A 15639-nucleotide genomic window follows, 5' to 3' on the forward strand; every position below is an offset into this window, starting at 1 on the left:
GAGTGTCCGGCGGGAGTGGGTCAGTCCCTCTGCCACTCTTACCCCCGGGGACGAATCCCCCACCAGAGGTCATCCCGAGGTTTTCATTTTGCCCAGGGAGAACCAAACCAGCTTTCCTCCCGCCCCAAGGCTTTGTGCTGATGTTCGAGCACCGGGAGGGAGCTCTGTGGAAACCACTGGGACTTGATGGCATCTGGTTCAAGTCTCAGCTGTGCCTTGTGGGATGGGACTTGTCAGGCCACCCTCCCTCCCAGCCGCCCTTCTTGCATCTATAAAATGGGGACTTTAAAGTCCACCTCCTGTGACAGCGAGGAGCAAACGAGACACCCGGCACCAAGCGCACGGCTCAGGGCACCAGGGTATTAGCTTTCCTTCCCTTTCCTCTGTCTTGAGAATCACTGCTCCGGAAAGAAAAGCCCCTGTGTCATGTCTGGGCCATCTCCAATTCCTGGGAAGGCAGGAAGACAGGATTGAATCCACTGATGGTCTTGCCTGTGCTCATCCTTCAAGGCTCCGATTGGTACCCTCCTCCAGGAAGGCTGCCTTGACTGCTCAGTCTATGCTCATTTCTCTCTTCTCACCCTGCCCTTCTCCCAGTGTGGTTCGGGGGCTGTTCCCCAGCCACCTTGTGCATGGCAGGTGTGGAGTGCTTGAGGCTGTCCGCAGGCCCAGGACAGAGCCTTAAAATGATGACACTGATGATGGTAATGACTGTTCCCACGAGCTGGCATTAGTTAGATGCCTCGCACACACCCTCTCATTCAGTCCTCCCGACAGCCCTTTGAAGTAAGGCTGAGCCGTTTGGGTTGCATCTGGCTCTGCCATTCACTGGCTGTGTGACCTTGGGCAAGTTATTTAACCTCTCTGTGCCCGCCTCACAGAACTGTGGTGAGAATAAGCAACGTGCTCAGAACAGGGACTGCCGTGGGTCAGGTGCTCAGTGTCATTGCTGATAGGATTATGATCCCCATTCTACGGATGAGGAAACAGACTCAGACAGGTTAAAGGACTTTCCCAAGGTCAGACAGCTGGGACGTCGAGAGCAGGACACGGCCACCACACCTACTGCCCTTTCTCTTGTCGGCCCACAGGCTGAGCACCCAGGACTGCTACGCCACGGCGCATCCAAGCCGGAAGGGACCCCAGAGCTAACCCAGCTTTCTGCAGCAGCCCTGCAAGGTGGGCCGGCCCCTGCTAGAACTCCCGTGCCTGCTCGTCCACCGCTGAGTGTGTCCCCAGCGCCTGGCACCCACTAGACCCAAAAGAAACACTTGATGAGTGTGTGAGTGAACAAACCAGGATCCTGCTCTCTGTGTCCCGCACCCCGGGGTGGTCTTGTCACGGGGCCCCCGGAATCGCACGTTTGATGATTCTGGAGATTTCATCTCCACCCCATGGCCGTCCCACGCACGGCGTTCTCTGCAAATCCCCAGCACGGCTCATCTCAGGTGACACCAAGATGCTGTGGCCTTTGCCTCTGGTTGCCCTGACCTGTCCTCTGTCCTTTAAGGAAGCTCTGTGGGGAGGAGCCAGCTCCAGGCTTCCTGGGGCAGGTCAAACTGGAGACACATGTGCCCAGCAGGCACAAGGCAGCCGGGGCAGGTGAGTCACTCCCGTGGCACACAGCCCGGGAACAGGCAGTGGCGCCAGGGTCACATGGCACCCCTCCTCCCGCATTGCCCCTGGGCACAGCCTCTGTGGCTGCACCTCCTTCAGTGGCCATTGAATCCCCTCCCAACTCCTCATTGCCCACCCACCAGCTACAAGCCTGGGCCTGTTCCAGGCTTGGTTCACTCCCATGACCAGCTCCTCACCCCCTCTCATCCAATCCCTCGGACAATCCCCACCACTGCTTCCCACTACGTTCACTCTGATTTTAAAAGTCTTAGTCTAGGAGACTTGTTCTCAATGGGTGGGCGATTTTGCCCCCGAGGGCACATTTGGCAGCGTCTGGAGACGTTTTTGGTTGTCACAACTGAGGAGGGTGCTACTGGCTTCTAGTAAATAGAGGCCAGGATGCCGCTCAATGCCCTACAGTGCCCAGGACAGCCCCCGCGACAAGGAATCATCTCAGTATCCCGACCGCCTGTTCCCAGCTCGGCCTTATGCCTGGGACCCTTGAAGCTCCTCGAAAGCCTAAGAAGCCAACTCCCTGGTGGTTCCTAGAGTCCAGATCCTAAAACCCTGCCCAAACCCCCCTTTTCTTCCTGGGAGAGAGAGAAGATGGGGCCTTAAAGGCCATGCATGATGCATGGGCGTTGAGTGGCTTGAGGAAACCAGACCTGAAATCCCTCGAGTGGCAGAGCAGCTAAAAGTGTCAGACTGTGGGTTTAAATCCTGGCTTTGCCACCATGTGATTTAAGGGAATGGCTCGCCCTCTTCCTGCCTTGGATTTTCCCTTCTGCAGGTGAGATGGTGCTGATAATAAACCTGGCTCATAGGGCTGTTGCAAGGGTTAAATTTGAAAGTTAGTGTTTGAGGCTTCAATTCAAGTTTTTTCAAGCTCTGAGAGCTGTGCCTGGCATGTAGTAAGTGCTATGTAAGTACATATGGTTTTTAAAAAATGATTGACACTCTGTTTTCAGGCTCATAGGCTTAGGATAGGGGTGGGGTATATGCCTCTTCCTATTCTTATGTGCTCCAGACAGACCCCCAGCCCAGCCTGCAGGATCCTCTGGACAGAGAAAGTGCCCAGTCCCCCCCCGACCCCCACCCCATGGCAGCAGCACTGGACCAGAGCTCAGCCACTGCAAGCCTCTTCTGCCCTGTTCAGCCTCCCATGCTTTAAATCCCCTGGCTGGGGTCTCCAAGAAACCCCAGCTGAGCAAGGCAAGGACCCAAGCTTCCTTGATTGGCTGTTTTTCCAAGGTCGAGGCTGGGGAATGGGCAGACAAGCCAGGCCTGAGCCTGAAGAAGCCCCAGCTTGCAGGGGAGAAGGGCCGCTGCGCCTTCTGGGTCTTACCCATAAATGTCCACGAGGGTCTCCACGCCAGCCACACACACGGCGCTGGTGGGATGCTCCAGGGACACACGCACCATCCTCTGCATCGACATCCTGGCCTCGGACTGGGCTAGACCACCAACCCCAACACTGCCCCAGAGGCCTTGCATGATGTGGTTTAAATATCCCTGGCCCTGCCCCTCCAGCTCAGAGTGCTAGCTCATTGGCTCCAGTCCTGGAAGCCCAACCTCCTCCCCGAGCCGAGAGCTCAGGATTGGCTGGAAGGGACCCAATATTTGCATATGTACCTGTTGCCCCACCCCAGCAACCAGGGAGCTAATTTCTTGCTCTAAGTCACCACAGATACCAGGGCACTAGCGGGGAGCTTCCCTACCCCGCTGGGGCAGCAGGTGAAAATGCAAATTTCCAGGCCCCGCTCCAGGCTGAAGCAGAGCGTTGGGGGTGCAGCCAGCATCTGGATTTTTTACAAGCACCTCAAAGGATTTTGATGCCTTTTGAGAAACACTGACTTTTTTTTTTTTTAGCATGGATTTTAAAGGCAGACTGGGTTTCAGCGCTGCCTCAGCCACTTCCTGGCTGGGCAACCTTGGGCAAGTCTCTTCATTGCTCCGTGCCTCACTTTTTCCATCTGAGCAATGGTTGCTGAGCAAATGGGCCAAGTTTGGCAGAGCTCTAGGATGGAGCTTGACGTTATTAAATTACTATTGTGGGTATTATTATCAGATGCCAAAAACCTCTGAAAGAGGTAAATGATGAGGGTGAAAACCCTCCCCAGCCAGGGGGAGATTAGAATGTCAGAGTAGGAAGGCTTACTCGTCAGGTGGGGAAACTGAGGCCAGAGGGGGCATTTGGGCACCCGAAACAGGAACAAGGGCTCTGGGTAGAGGAGCCTTGGGTTCAGAGCCAGGCTCCACCATGCACGCGTGATAGGGCCTGGGGGATAATATCACCTCTCTGCGAGCCTTAATTTCCTCACCTGTAGAAAATGCAGCTAATCACTGGTGCTGGGAGAGATAAGAGCGGGACGCACTCCCCGGGCAGGGGCCCAGAATGTGCTGAATAAAGGCCTCCTCCCTCCTCCCTGGCAGTGCTGACAGTCCGAGGCAGGTGGGGACCAGGACCTGCTCCCTAGCATCCCCAGCTGGTGCATTTGCACCAGTTCAAGGATCTCAGCAGGACCCTAAGACTGTCGCTCCTGTGTCCCAGTTTCTTGGAAGCGTGTTCTTTTCAAAGAGAGCTGCTGGGCTGCTGGGTCAAGTGACAGCTTCACTTTTTGCAGCTGTAAAATGGCTTGGTGGCTGGCTCAGCTATGGGTAAGAGTTCAAACTCAGGAGCAAGCCCCACAGTCTCCCTAACCTGCTTGTGAGCACAGCTGGGGAACACACGCAGCAAGTTGGGGCTTCCCCTGGGCACTGAGCTACTACCAGCCTCCTGCTCAGAGCCCTCTGTCTCCCTTGGAAGAAGAGCCATCACTTCTCTTCGGTTAATACCAGCTTTTAGAAACAGGTCTGTGGCTCATTCAGACTAAAGTGTCAATGACTTATAGGCAGCAACTTTTTGCCTCTAAGCTAAAATAAAATGAGGGAGTGAGTGTCAAAGGGTATAATCTGAGGCAGCAGTAAGTGTGTAAGATGAAAAGGGAATATTTTTAGGCCATGGAATCAGACCACTGAGGCCAGGTAACTTAGACACTTTAAAGGCAGAAATGAAAGGGAACTAGAGTGGCCTGTGGTCTTGGGCACCGCCTCTGCCAACGGGGCCCAGCTGCCTCCCCCAGCCCCTCTTCAGCGTCCTTGAGAGGTGGAGGTGGCCCAGGGGAGGGAGAAGAGAGGAAAAGGCAGGACTTGTCCCTTCTATGATGCCCATCTCAGCAGGACCCGTCTGCCCCAGGGCAATGGGCATGGGCCTGTCGTCCTGCTGAGTCAGCCTGCCTGCCTGGCCTGGCCTGGGAGGCTGTCCCTGTGGGTAGGGGCTGCCTGTGCCAGCAGAAGTGAGGCCAAGGAGCTGGTGGCAAGGTCGTGGGACTGGAAGCAGGTCCCACTCGCCTTCCTCCCTCCCCGCCGCAGCCCAACAACAGAAGCCAAGGAGGCAGCCACTTGAAATGCTTGCTGACGTCTTTTATTGATCAGAAAGGAGGTGCCTGGTCACCCAGGACATTCTCAGAGTGGACACCAGGGCCCCCCCCAATGACTCCAGAGCTTCCTATGCTCAGCGTGGCTCAGAAGGCTTGTCCCCCGCACTCCCCATGTCTCCACCATCTCTCTGCCGCGCCCACTCTCCTCCCGCCCACAGCTCCTTCCCTGGGGACACCCAACCCCAGCCTCACACCCTCGGCCCCTGAAGAGTCTACTGTCCTGCTCCTCCCTCTTGGCTCAGCCTAGCCTGGGTCGTGATCCTAAGCAGAGGGTGCTCAGGCTAAAGCAGGAGCTTGCAAATAGGGTTCTGCAGAACCTTCTGGAAGGGGAGGATCCAGGTTCCCACCCCCCACTTTAACCATAGCAATTCCATGCAAGCCTCTGTTTGCTAAGTGTTCTAAGGCTAAGAGTGACAGTAGCTGGCTCAGTCTGAGCCAAGGGCCACCAAAAACCCAGACAGGCAGAGGAGCCCCGAGAAGGCCCCAGAGGTGGGAAGGAAGGAGGCTGGCTCCCTCCTGCCTGAGCACTGCAGCCCAGCCCAGCCCACGGCCTGTGCATATCTAGGTGACCTCACCAGGGCTATTTCCCGAGGCAGCTCTATCTTCCCTACTATGGGAGGGGACACAGGCCTGCACGGTTTATGACGGTTTACTCAGGAGTGAAACCCAAGCTACGTGCAAGGTCCCAGGATGCTGAGAGAGACCAGGGAGCCTTCCCCTCCCACTGCCTGCAGAGGAAGGAGAATAATTAAAGGCTATTAAAGGAAATTAAACCCCACCTACAGAGATAACTTAATGCCCCCCCACCCTCTTCTCACCTCTGGGCCCCGCCCCCTGCTACATCTGGAACAGCCAGCACCCTTCAAATCCACAGTCCTCAACCCAAAGCCCAGGAACCCCGGGACACAGAAGCCTCTAGGCCTGGAGATCTGTTGTCCGTGGGCACTTGGCCTTCTCTGCCTTCTGGCCTGTCCCCTCCTGCCTCGTCTTCCTGTATGTCCTCAGGCCTAATGTGGCCCCTCGGCACTTTTGAGCCGGAAGCGCCAGGTCTGGTAATTAAAGGCTTTTCTGGCAGGTAACAAGCACCCTGCTGAGGACAGAGTCAGGTATTAATTGTTGTCTTTTTTTTTTTTTCTTTTTAAAATAGGCCCTGGGACACTGGGTTTTCCTGTCTCTGTTTGGCTGCATACAGCTGAAGTGTACTGGGGTGGGGTGGGGGGGGTCACAGCTTTGGGTCCCCTTCGGGGGGAGAAAGGGGGTGGAGGGAAGAGGAGGCCTCTGGTCTCCCCTCTCAGTCTGGCAGGAGCCGGAGGTGGCCTGGAACCCGGCCCCGCCCCAGAGCCCAGGCCCTCCGGGTGCAGGCAGTTATTATCCGTGTGCCCCAGGGAGGTGTCAGGATCGGGGGGAGCAATTCGAAGCGGGGTCCGCCCGCCCAGGCCCTTGCGGGGGCCATTCCTGGACAGGCTACGGCTGCTGGTCTTCTCCAGCGCCTCTGGGGCTGCGGGTGCGGAAGAGGAAGGGGAAGAAGGAGGGGAGTCCTTCTCAGGCTGGGCAGGCCACTCCAGAGGCGAGGAGGGGCAGTGTCCGTCCCTGCGTCCCGGTGCCCACGGTGGCCAGCACGTTTGCAAAGCGCCAAGGCCCCCCCAAGAGGACGGAGTCCAGGAGGGTTGGGTCCCCCAGCAAGAGGGCAGACAGGACGGCGGTGGGCGCCGGCTCAGGGCACCATGTTCCACCACTTGAAGGGAAAGGGCTTCCGGCGCACGTTGGTGCCACAGTGGATCTCCCCCAACAGCTTGTGGTAGGACAGGTAGTCGTCGATGAAGACGCAGCGCAGGCCCAGCGGCTCCAGCAGGGACCGCACTTTCTCTTCCAGGCAGCAGCGGCCATTGATGATGGGTCCGTAGGGCTTGGGGATGCCCAGGTACCTGCCCAAGACCACCATGTTGACCTGCAACAGAGAAAGCAAGAGGGAGGCTGGGCTGGCTGTGAATGCCCTACCCCTGGGCCCCTTCTGGGCTCTGGCTGCTGCCGGCCCAGCCCCAGGACCTGTCCTGTTCTTGCCAGCATTCCTGGGCTGCCAGGACTGGGGCTCGCTCAAGAGCTAGGATCTATGGAAGCAGAGAAGACACAGATTCAGCATTGGAAGGGAGGATTGGTAACAGCCAGGGCTGCCCGTAACATACACAGTAACTTTGTGTGAACCAAAGTCACCCCTGCCTCCAACACTTTCTTCTGTCTATCAGAAAATTGTCATATTATAACAACTTTGTTAGAATAAGAGAATTTATTGTCATTTGCCAGAAACTTGTACAATAAATATACACATCTATGAGGTCTATGATGTGAAAGTCCTCATAAGTGTGGTGCGCTTGTGCAGTACACAGCTTGCTGAACTGTCCTTGGCAGCCCTGACCATTGTTACCATTCATCGAGCAACTTCAGTGTGCCAGACATCATCACTACATCTCACAGCCTCCCTCTGAGGCTGTGGCTTGGACAGGTGAAGCAACATAACAGCCACACAGCCAGAGAACAATGAGACTAAAATCTGGACTTGGATCTGACTCGTGCCAAAACCCATACTCTTTATACCTTGCCAGAATGTGGTACTCTGGCTAGCTGTGGGACTGAGGAGCTGGGAAAAGGGGCTGGAAGCCCTTGGGGACACCTGCATTTATCTCGGGTGGCACCTCTGCTTCCCTTGGTTGTGGACTGGGCTTGGGGCCCTAATGCCAGGGAAGGGGAGCTTCTCCGGTGCCAGGGCAGGGAGGTTCCTTAGAGGAAATCTCAGCCCCAGATTGATGGCAAGAGTCACAAGGGGCTGCCCTTGGGGTTCAAAGGGGACTTTGGACCTGCTGTCTAGAGGGTGACTCTGGGCTGTCATTTGCCAGAATGTGCCCTCAAACTCTCCATGCCCTGAGCCCTCCACCCTCAAGTGTGCCCTGCAGGGCCATCCATGGCTAGGACCAGCATGAAGCTGGAGGGTCCCATGATGTCAGTCCCCTGGCCTTGGCACCAAACTACCTAGTTGTCCACTAAGGGGCCAGAACATGCCGGGTGGGGGTGGGGCATGCAGGGGACAAGAGCAGGGAAGGGGCAAGGAGCCAGACTCAGGACCACTCTCTTCCTCCTGAGTGAGGAGCCACAAGACTGGGGGCTGCTCCCAGCTCTGCCAGTCACCCACTCTCCTTCTGAGGGCCTCAGTTTCCCCATCTGACAAACGAGGGTGCCTAATGGGCAGGGGCTTCCAGCAGGTGGAGGCCAGGCCACAGCCTGAGGAGGGCTGACCAAGGTCATGGGCTCCAGCCTAGACCCTTTCCCCACCCTACGCCAGAACCAGAGCCACGTAGTCCCTTGGGGCTTCACCGTCCAGTGTGGTAGCCACCAGCCACGTGTGGCTGTTAAACTGAAAATTAAATAAAATGAACATTTCTGTTGTTTATCTGCACTGGCCACATTTGAAGTGCCCCCTAGCCACATGTGGCTGAGTGACTACTACATTGTATTGTGTAGATATAAAATCTTTTCATCATCACAGAAAGTTCTAACAGACAACACTGCCTTCGAGCAGCTGTTCTCCATCGGGGGCAATTGTGTCCCAGAGGGCACTTTCGATTGTCACAACCAGGGGAGTCCTACTGGCAACCAGTGGGTAGAGACCAGGGAGCCCACTAAACATCCTAGAGCGTGCAGGGCAGTGCCCACAACAAAGGATCATCCAGCCCAAAATAGCAGTAGAGCTATGGGGTTGAAAAATCCTGCCTTCAAGGTCTCTGCCAGCACCTGGGGGCCGGAACCCCCCAGTGAGGAGTCAGAAGCGAGTGCAGGTCCTCCCCCCCGCCTCCAACTGCATCCTGATCCCCAAATTCACTTCCAACCCCCTGGCTTGTCCAATGAGAGGGATTCACGCTAACGGCCCCAATGTGAAGAGGGAGGGTCTAGACCCAACCTGGGGGACCACCCCTCCCAGCTGCCAACACCCCGACATCCTTTCCCAAGGGGTTAATGGGTGCTTTGGCCTGGCCTGCAGCCATAGCATCTCTCGGCCCCTCCCAGGTGACACGCAGGTGAGATCACCTCTGCTCATCTGCTTGTCAGCTGTTCCGTTAATGAGAGCCGGGAGGCCACCACCTGCCCCACCTGCCCAACTCAGGAGCCCCACTGGGGAGCAGCCGGGGTGGGGACAGAGCCGGAGCTGAGGCCAGAAACAGAAGCCGGGAACATCTGGAACAAAACCATGCTTTCTTTTTCCATTTGGAAAAAGTAAAAAATTAAAAGAGCGCTTTGTGGTGGGGGCCCTCCCGGGCACTGCAGGGTGTTAATAGCCCCGTCTCTACCCACTGGGTGCCAGGGCCACCCACCTCGTGGTGGCAATAAAAGTGCCCTGGGGGCAAAATGGCCCCCGTTGAGAACCCCTGACGGAAACATTCTCTATGTGCACGAAAACAGACACCAGAGAGGGCTGCGGGGTCTGCGCCAGCCGGCCCTTGACCGCGGGGCTTCTCCTCTGACCCCGGCAGACCCCCAGCCAGGGCCCTGCCCCTCACCATGTCCGGGAAGAAGGCTTCCGCGTAGGAGCCCCTCACGGAGAACAGCTGGGGGACGTCCACGATGTCGCGCTCCGTCAGGCCCAGCTCCCGCTTCAGCACCTCGCGATTCCAGTCGATGCATTTCTGGGGGCAGAGCACACCCCGAGACGAGGAAGGGTGTCACGCTTGCCGAGCGCCTACTGTGCGCCCGCCCGTGCAGCCCTCTGTGCCCATCAGCTCCTTTGAGTCTCACAACAGCCCTGAGCACTAGAAGCCAGAGCTATCCTGGGGAAACTGAGGCTCAAGCAGCCTGCCCAAGGGCACACAACCAGGAGGTGGCGGAGCCGGGGTTTGGACCCAGGCAGCTTCTGGTTCCAAAAGTCCTGTCACCACAACACACTGTCCCAGCCACAGCCACAGCCTGCTGCTCCTGCCCCATCTCGGCAGTTCGGGAGAAAGTGCCGGGCACCGCTGCGGAGGGGCGAGGGGCCGCCTCCCATTTACCAATCCCCAGCTCTGTGCCAGGCCCCGCACCGGGCACGTGGCAGGCCTGATCCTTGGGTGAGCCCTGCCCCTTCCTGAGCCCTCCTTCCCCTGTTCTCACAGGATCCCCTCCCCGCCCCCACTGGGTCCTATTTCTCCCCAACATCTCTCTCGTTTCGCCAGACCTCACAGCTGAGAGCTCAGGCTTGCGCCCGCCCGTGGAAAGGGGTCATTTCCCCAGAGCAGGGCCAGGCCTCCCCCATCAGACTGGGAGCTCCCTGAGGGCTCTCTCCCCCATCAGACTGTAAGGCAGAGGCTCTATCCCACCCACAGGTCCCAGCAGCCCCCAGGACAGGCAGAGGCCCAGGGCCAAATCCCCCACCTGCCCAACAGTTCCTGGGGCTGCTTCTCCTGGAGGGCGAGGGACCCTTAGAGCAGCTGGTGGTCCTGCCCCTCACCTGTGCGTGGAGACTGTCGCTCTGGAGGCGTCTGTCCACCAGCATCTCATTAATGCTTATCTTTGCTGTGTATTTTAACCCTGCAAGAGAAAGACCATGTGTGGGCTCAGGGAGTGCTGCCTCCTAGGGGCCACCTTGGACCCGAGGCTGCAAAATCCAGGCCAGGATTTCTCTCCCACCTCAGGGCCAGGGTCTGAAGCCAGGATGGAGAAAGCCAGAGACTGGAGACCGTGCTGGGCCTGGACCCTGGCTGTAGGTAAAACCTGGCAATGGATCAATCAGCAACCCCTTGGGAGGGGATTCCAGGACTCTAACCCTAATAATTATGGTACAGGTACCGTTACTGAATGCCCACCATGCTCTGGGGACCCTATTTAATTTATTATTAGTCTTTAAAACAATTCTAGGAGGGGTTAATTATCACCTCCAATTCAGAGAAGAGAAAACTGAGGCACTGAAAGATTCAGAACACACCCTGATACCACCGCCAGCAAGTGTCAAGACCAGGATTTGAACCCAGGACCTTCCATGCGGAAGGCTGCGCCGCATCCCTTCCGATGCTCCGTTCCCGAGGTGAGAACACGGAAGCCCATGCTCAGATGGGCCAACCAGGTCCTGGAGGGTCCGGCAGCTCCTGAAGGAGGTTGCAGAGGGGCCCTGACCACAGACCCCACTCTGGAGCTGACCACTCCTCCCACTCTGGAGCTCCCAGCCCTGCTGCTCAGTGACTGCGTAGACCTGGGCAGGCCACTTCTCCTCGCTCAGCCTCAGTTTCCTCTGCCATGAACAGGGGTAAGAAAGGGGGTGGGAGATCAGACCGGAGCGAGAACATGAACATGCCCGGCCCAGACTGGCATGTGGGGCACTCATGGCTTCCTTTCCCTTTCCTTCCCTGGGGCATGGCCTAGGGGATGCCCCACCCCTCAGAGGACCTGGGGCAATCCACTGTCCCCTCTCTTCCCATCCCCGACCCAAGAAAGGGAGAGCTCTCATCCTTAGCTCCCACGTGCGGGTGTCGGGCTCCGAGCCAGCCGCAAGATCTGCAGATGAAGGGGCTATGCCTGAGGGCACAGCTGTAACTGGCACCAACAGTGTCCGGGGCTGGTGATGACCAGACAGAATCCCCAGGGTTGACTGGGCCATTGGCACTCACCATCAAACTGGGCCGCCTCCCCGTAGCCCTCCTCTTTCTTCTCTTGGAAGAGTTTGAGGCAAGCGCTGGGGCTAGCCAGGAGCAGCCGGAAGCCCTGGCACAGAGGGAGGGAGAACGGCTCAGCGGACAGCAGGGGCCTGACTGTGCTCTCGCCCTCAGGCCTGCCCAGCAGCCACAAAGAACCGTCTGCAGTTCTCCCAGTCTTCCAAGCTGGTTCCCCACTCCAGGCCCTTGCCTGTGCTGTTCTCCCTGCCAGGAAGCCCTTCCTCCCTTTGCCCACCAGGGAACTCCAATTTCTTCCCTCAAGACCCAACTCAGGTGTCTCCTGCACTGGCAGAGGGATAGCTCCTTGGCATATGCTCCGCTGTGCCCTCTCCCTGCCCCTGTCAGAGCTCTTACCACTGGGCCGTAACCACTGGTCACTGGGAGGCCTCCTTGCCCAGGCTGCTCCCCAAGGGCTGGGCCCTCCCTGGCCACCTCCACAAAGCGGTGGAGGTGCATGGTTACAGGCCCAGAACCCACATCTGGATTTGAATCCTATCCTGCCACCTGCAGGCTGTGTGAGCTTGGGTAGTTAATGGCACTTCCAAGCCTCAGTTTCCTCACCTGTAAAATGGAGGCAATAATCGTAACACCCACCGTATGGGCTGGTTGGAGGATTAAATGAATTAAAATATGTGGACAGTTTGGCACGTAGCAGGTGCTCAGTGAATATTACTGATCACTATCAATGTTCCCGGCCCTTGGCTGAGGGGTTTGGTTCCAAGCAAACGGGCAGTAAGTGTGAGAACGAGCACCCGAGTAGGGAGCAAATGAGTGCCTTCCTGGCCTGAGGCTTCGGCCGCCTCCAAGTAGTCCCCCTTCCCCACTGACATGGCCTGACCCCAAGGGTGTCCTGACCCCGAGCTCCCTGTGGGCACAGGGTTGAGCTGGTCCAGGTGGCTTCGCCCTGTCTCATCCCATCGGGTCAGGCAGGGGCAAAAGTGGCTCAGGCAGGAAGGGAGGGAGGGGACGCACCTTTCGGTCGGAGGTGGGCACGAAGCACAGGAACTCGTCCACGTGGCCCACGGAGAGCCAGTCCGAATAGAGCTGCACGGGCGCCTGCACCTGCTGGGCCTGCAGGAAGTTTCTCACCACCCTGGCCATCTGTCGCCCGCCGGACCTGGCCGGGGAGGGAGACAGCGGGCAGTCACCTTGTGCCTACCGTGTGCTGGCATCCTTCGTGTGCGCCCGCAACAAGCCTCACGACAACTCTCTGAGTGGGGAGAGCTGGGGTGACTCAGCCTGGGCCACACGGCTGCAAGGTGACGACAGGGCCAACCTCCCTGATTTCAAGCCCAGCAGTTCGAAGCCCAAGCCAAGGCCAGGGCGCTGGAGGCCGAGGTGTGGATGGGGGAGGGGACCTGCCCCAGGAAGAGACGGTGCTGACCTACCATAGACCAGGCCTGCGCCAGCTGCCACAGTTTGTGCCAGGCACAGGCTACGACCCCCTGCCCCACCCCCCAAGGGCTCCCAGGAACACATTCTTCATCCAGAGTGTCTAGGCCACCCCAACCGCAAACAGCCTCCTCGAGGCCAGAAGGGTCCTTCCCCCGCCCAAAGGACCCGCCGGGGAGAGCTGCATTTGCCAAAGGGAACTGGCGACCCTCATCTTACAGCCCAGCGCTCAGAGGTTGTCTCCTTACTCAAGGGACACACAGCCTGTTGCTCAAAATATGACAGGGACCTGGTGAGCCGCCCCCTCGGCCCAGCGTTTCCCACAGTGTGGGGCTCAGACTCCGGCCGGGGGTGGGCACCCTTACACCTCACAGTCCCTGGGGCCGTGGCTGGGAATCGCGTTTGGACAAGCCTCCGCTTCTTACGCCTGCCGGAGCTGGAGAGCCACTGCCCCGGCGTTCTGTGCTCCGCGCTGCCTGACACCCGGTCCAGGCGTGCTCAGACACCCTTTGCCGGCAGCGGGGAGGGCCAGGGAGGGGCTGACACAGAAAGATGGCGCTTAGAGCAGGGGACAGTGGGGCCGGACTGGAGTTCCTCAGCTCAGAGGGAGAAGACATGTACCAAATGCCACCTGTGCGTGGGAGGGATCCCCGGACGCCGCCTGAGGCAAGGAGGTGTCCCCATTTCACAAAGGAAGTGACTCGTCAAAGGCAGAATGCCTTATTACGCTCTGGATGTTTCCACCTTTCCTGGCCGTGTACGAAAGGCACAAACACACACTATCTATATAGATTTTTTCCCAATATATTTTACTTAAAGAGGATCACGTTTCTTGCCCTTGCTTGCCCAGCTTAAGGACATATCATGAATGAGCTCCCCGGCCTGCGTTTAATCTGGTGGCTCTGCCTTAAACCAAGGACAGAATCCAGAGCTTCCTCCTGTCCTCCTCTGCCATCTGCCACCCCCTGGCCAGCTGACACCTCCCTTGCCTGGATCATCAGTGGCCTGTCCCTTTCCCTGTCTCTCTGTTTTCACCCCGTACTTCCCTCAGTCTAACCAGAGGGAGGCTTTTAATCCATCAGATCATGTCCCTCCTCTGCTTGCAACCGACACAACTCCCGGCTCACTCACAGTAAATGCAAAGCCCTTTACTGACCCGCACAGCCTTCCTGACCCGGCCTCCTTCCCGCCACCTCCTGCCACTCCCTTCTTCATTTGTTCAGTACCGGCCATGTTGGCCTCCTGCTTTTCCATTCCTGCCTCAGGGCCTTTGCACCTGCTGTTCTCTGTACCCAGAATGTTGCCAACCCCCCATGGCCCCATGGCCTACTACTCTCTTACCTCCTTCAGGTTTAACTCAAATCTCACCTTCTCTCTCTATGAGGGCTTTGAAAATTGCAACAGCCCCCAACCCCCTTCCTGGCTTTATTTTTCCCTACAGCATTGGGTACCATCCAGCATACCTACATCCTATTCATTGTCTCACAGCCCCCTGGGATGTAAACCCCACAACAGTAGGGGTTTCTGTCTAAGCAATTCTCTGCTGTACCCCCAGCACCTCGCATATACTAGATGCTCAGAAAACATTTGCAAATGATACGAATGCCTCTGAGCCTCTGTGTAAGAATCCCTGACCTACATCAACGTGAATATGCCCTACGCAAAGACCAGAGGGAGACCAGACAAGCAGTGACAAATGAAAACACTCCTTTGAATTCAGGGGAGGGGATTATGGGAAATATTTTCCTTGTGCTTCTGTTATTTTCATACAGTGTTAGCAATTTTAAAGGATTTCTTTAAAAACAGTGAGATGGCGGGGAGAAGAAATAGACTTCGGAGGTTGTTCGGGAGAAGGAAGCAGCAAGAACCAGAACCAGACGAGGCTGGGGAAGGGGCAGGGTCCCTCCTTGGGACACTCTCCAGCCCTCTGCCCAGAGGCAGGGGGACGACACCGCTACTCCAGCCCGGGAGGCATCAGACCCTGTCTCTGAGCCATCATCACAGCCACCACCAGGGGGCGGAATTGCTCAACGAACGTTGTAACCGTGGGCACAGAGGGCGGGGAACCCCCCACAGCAGAGAAGGGACTGGGCATTTGTTGAGCACCTACTGTGTGCCTGCCTTAGGTTCCTCGCACTCGGTATCTTGTTTAATCCTCCTGGTAACCCCATGATGCACGTACAATACCAGCTCCAGGTTACGATCTGAAGGATGCTCTCTGATCTCACTCCCCACCACGCCCCTCCTTGTTCCAGCTGCTCCAGCCCCACTGGCCTCCTTGCTGTCCCTCTAATGTCCCCAGCATGCTCCTGCCTCAGGGCCTTAGCACAGGCTGTTTCCACTCTCTTCCTAAATAGCCACACCTTTAATTCCCTTATTTCCTTCAAAGCTTTGTTTAAATGTCAGATTCTCCCCAAGGCTTGAACAAAATTAACTGACCACCTACTATGTGCCACACACACAGTGCTTTACCCAGGTTACCT

The 15639-nt window shown here is 57.3% G+C and overlaps 2 protein-coding genes across 2 annotated transcripts in view; both read right to left on the reverse strand.

The window, feature by feature from the left end:
* Positions 1 to 3087, reverse strand: part of PADI3 (peptidyl arginine deiminase, type III) — a 30758-nt gene extending 27671 nt beyond the window's left edge. The window contains exon 1 of the mRNA XM_012662541.1: positions 2963 to 3087. Within this exon, the coding sequence (XP_012517995.1) occupies positions 2963 to 3054 (92 nt within the window). The 5' untranslated portion in view covers positions 3055 to 3087. The remainder of the gene's footprint in view (positions 1 to 2962) is intronic.
* A 3643-nt stretch (positions 3088 to 6730) lies between these two features.
* The window catches only part of PADI1 (peptidyl arginine deiminase, type I), a 39723-nt gene continuing 30814 nt past the window's right edge, over positions 6731 to 15639 (reverse strand). Inside the window, exons 12-16 of the mRNA XM_012662544.1 lie at positions 12737 to 12881; positions 11720 to 11813; positions 10567 to 10646; positions 9644 to 9769; positions 6731 to 7044 (exon numbers count right to left, since the gene is read on the reverse strand). Of these exons, the coding sequence (XP_012517998.1) occupies positions 6811 to 7044; positions 9644 to 9769; positions 10567 to 10646; positions 11720 to 11813; positions 12737 to 12881 (679 nt within the window). The 3' untranslated portion in view covers positions 6731 to 6810. The remainder of the gene's footprint in view (positions 7045 to 9643; positions 9770 to 10566; positions 10647 to 11719; positions 11814 to 12736; positions 12882 to 15639) is intronic.

The sequence above is a fragment of the Propithecus coquereli genome, unplaced genomic scaffold (assembly GCF_000956105.1).
Source record: "Propithecus coquereli isolate 6110/MARCELLA unplaced genomic scaffold, Pcoq_1.0 Scaffold77, whole genome shotgun sequence".
Taxonomy (NCBI): Eukaryota; Metazoa; Chordata; class Mammalia; order Primates; family Indriidae; genus Propithecus; species Propithecus coquereli.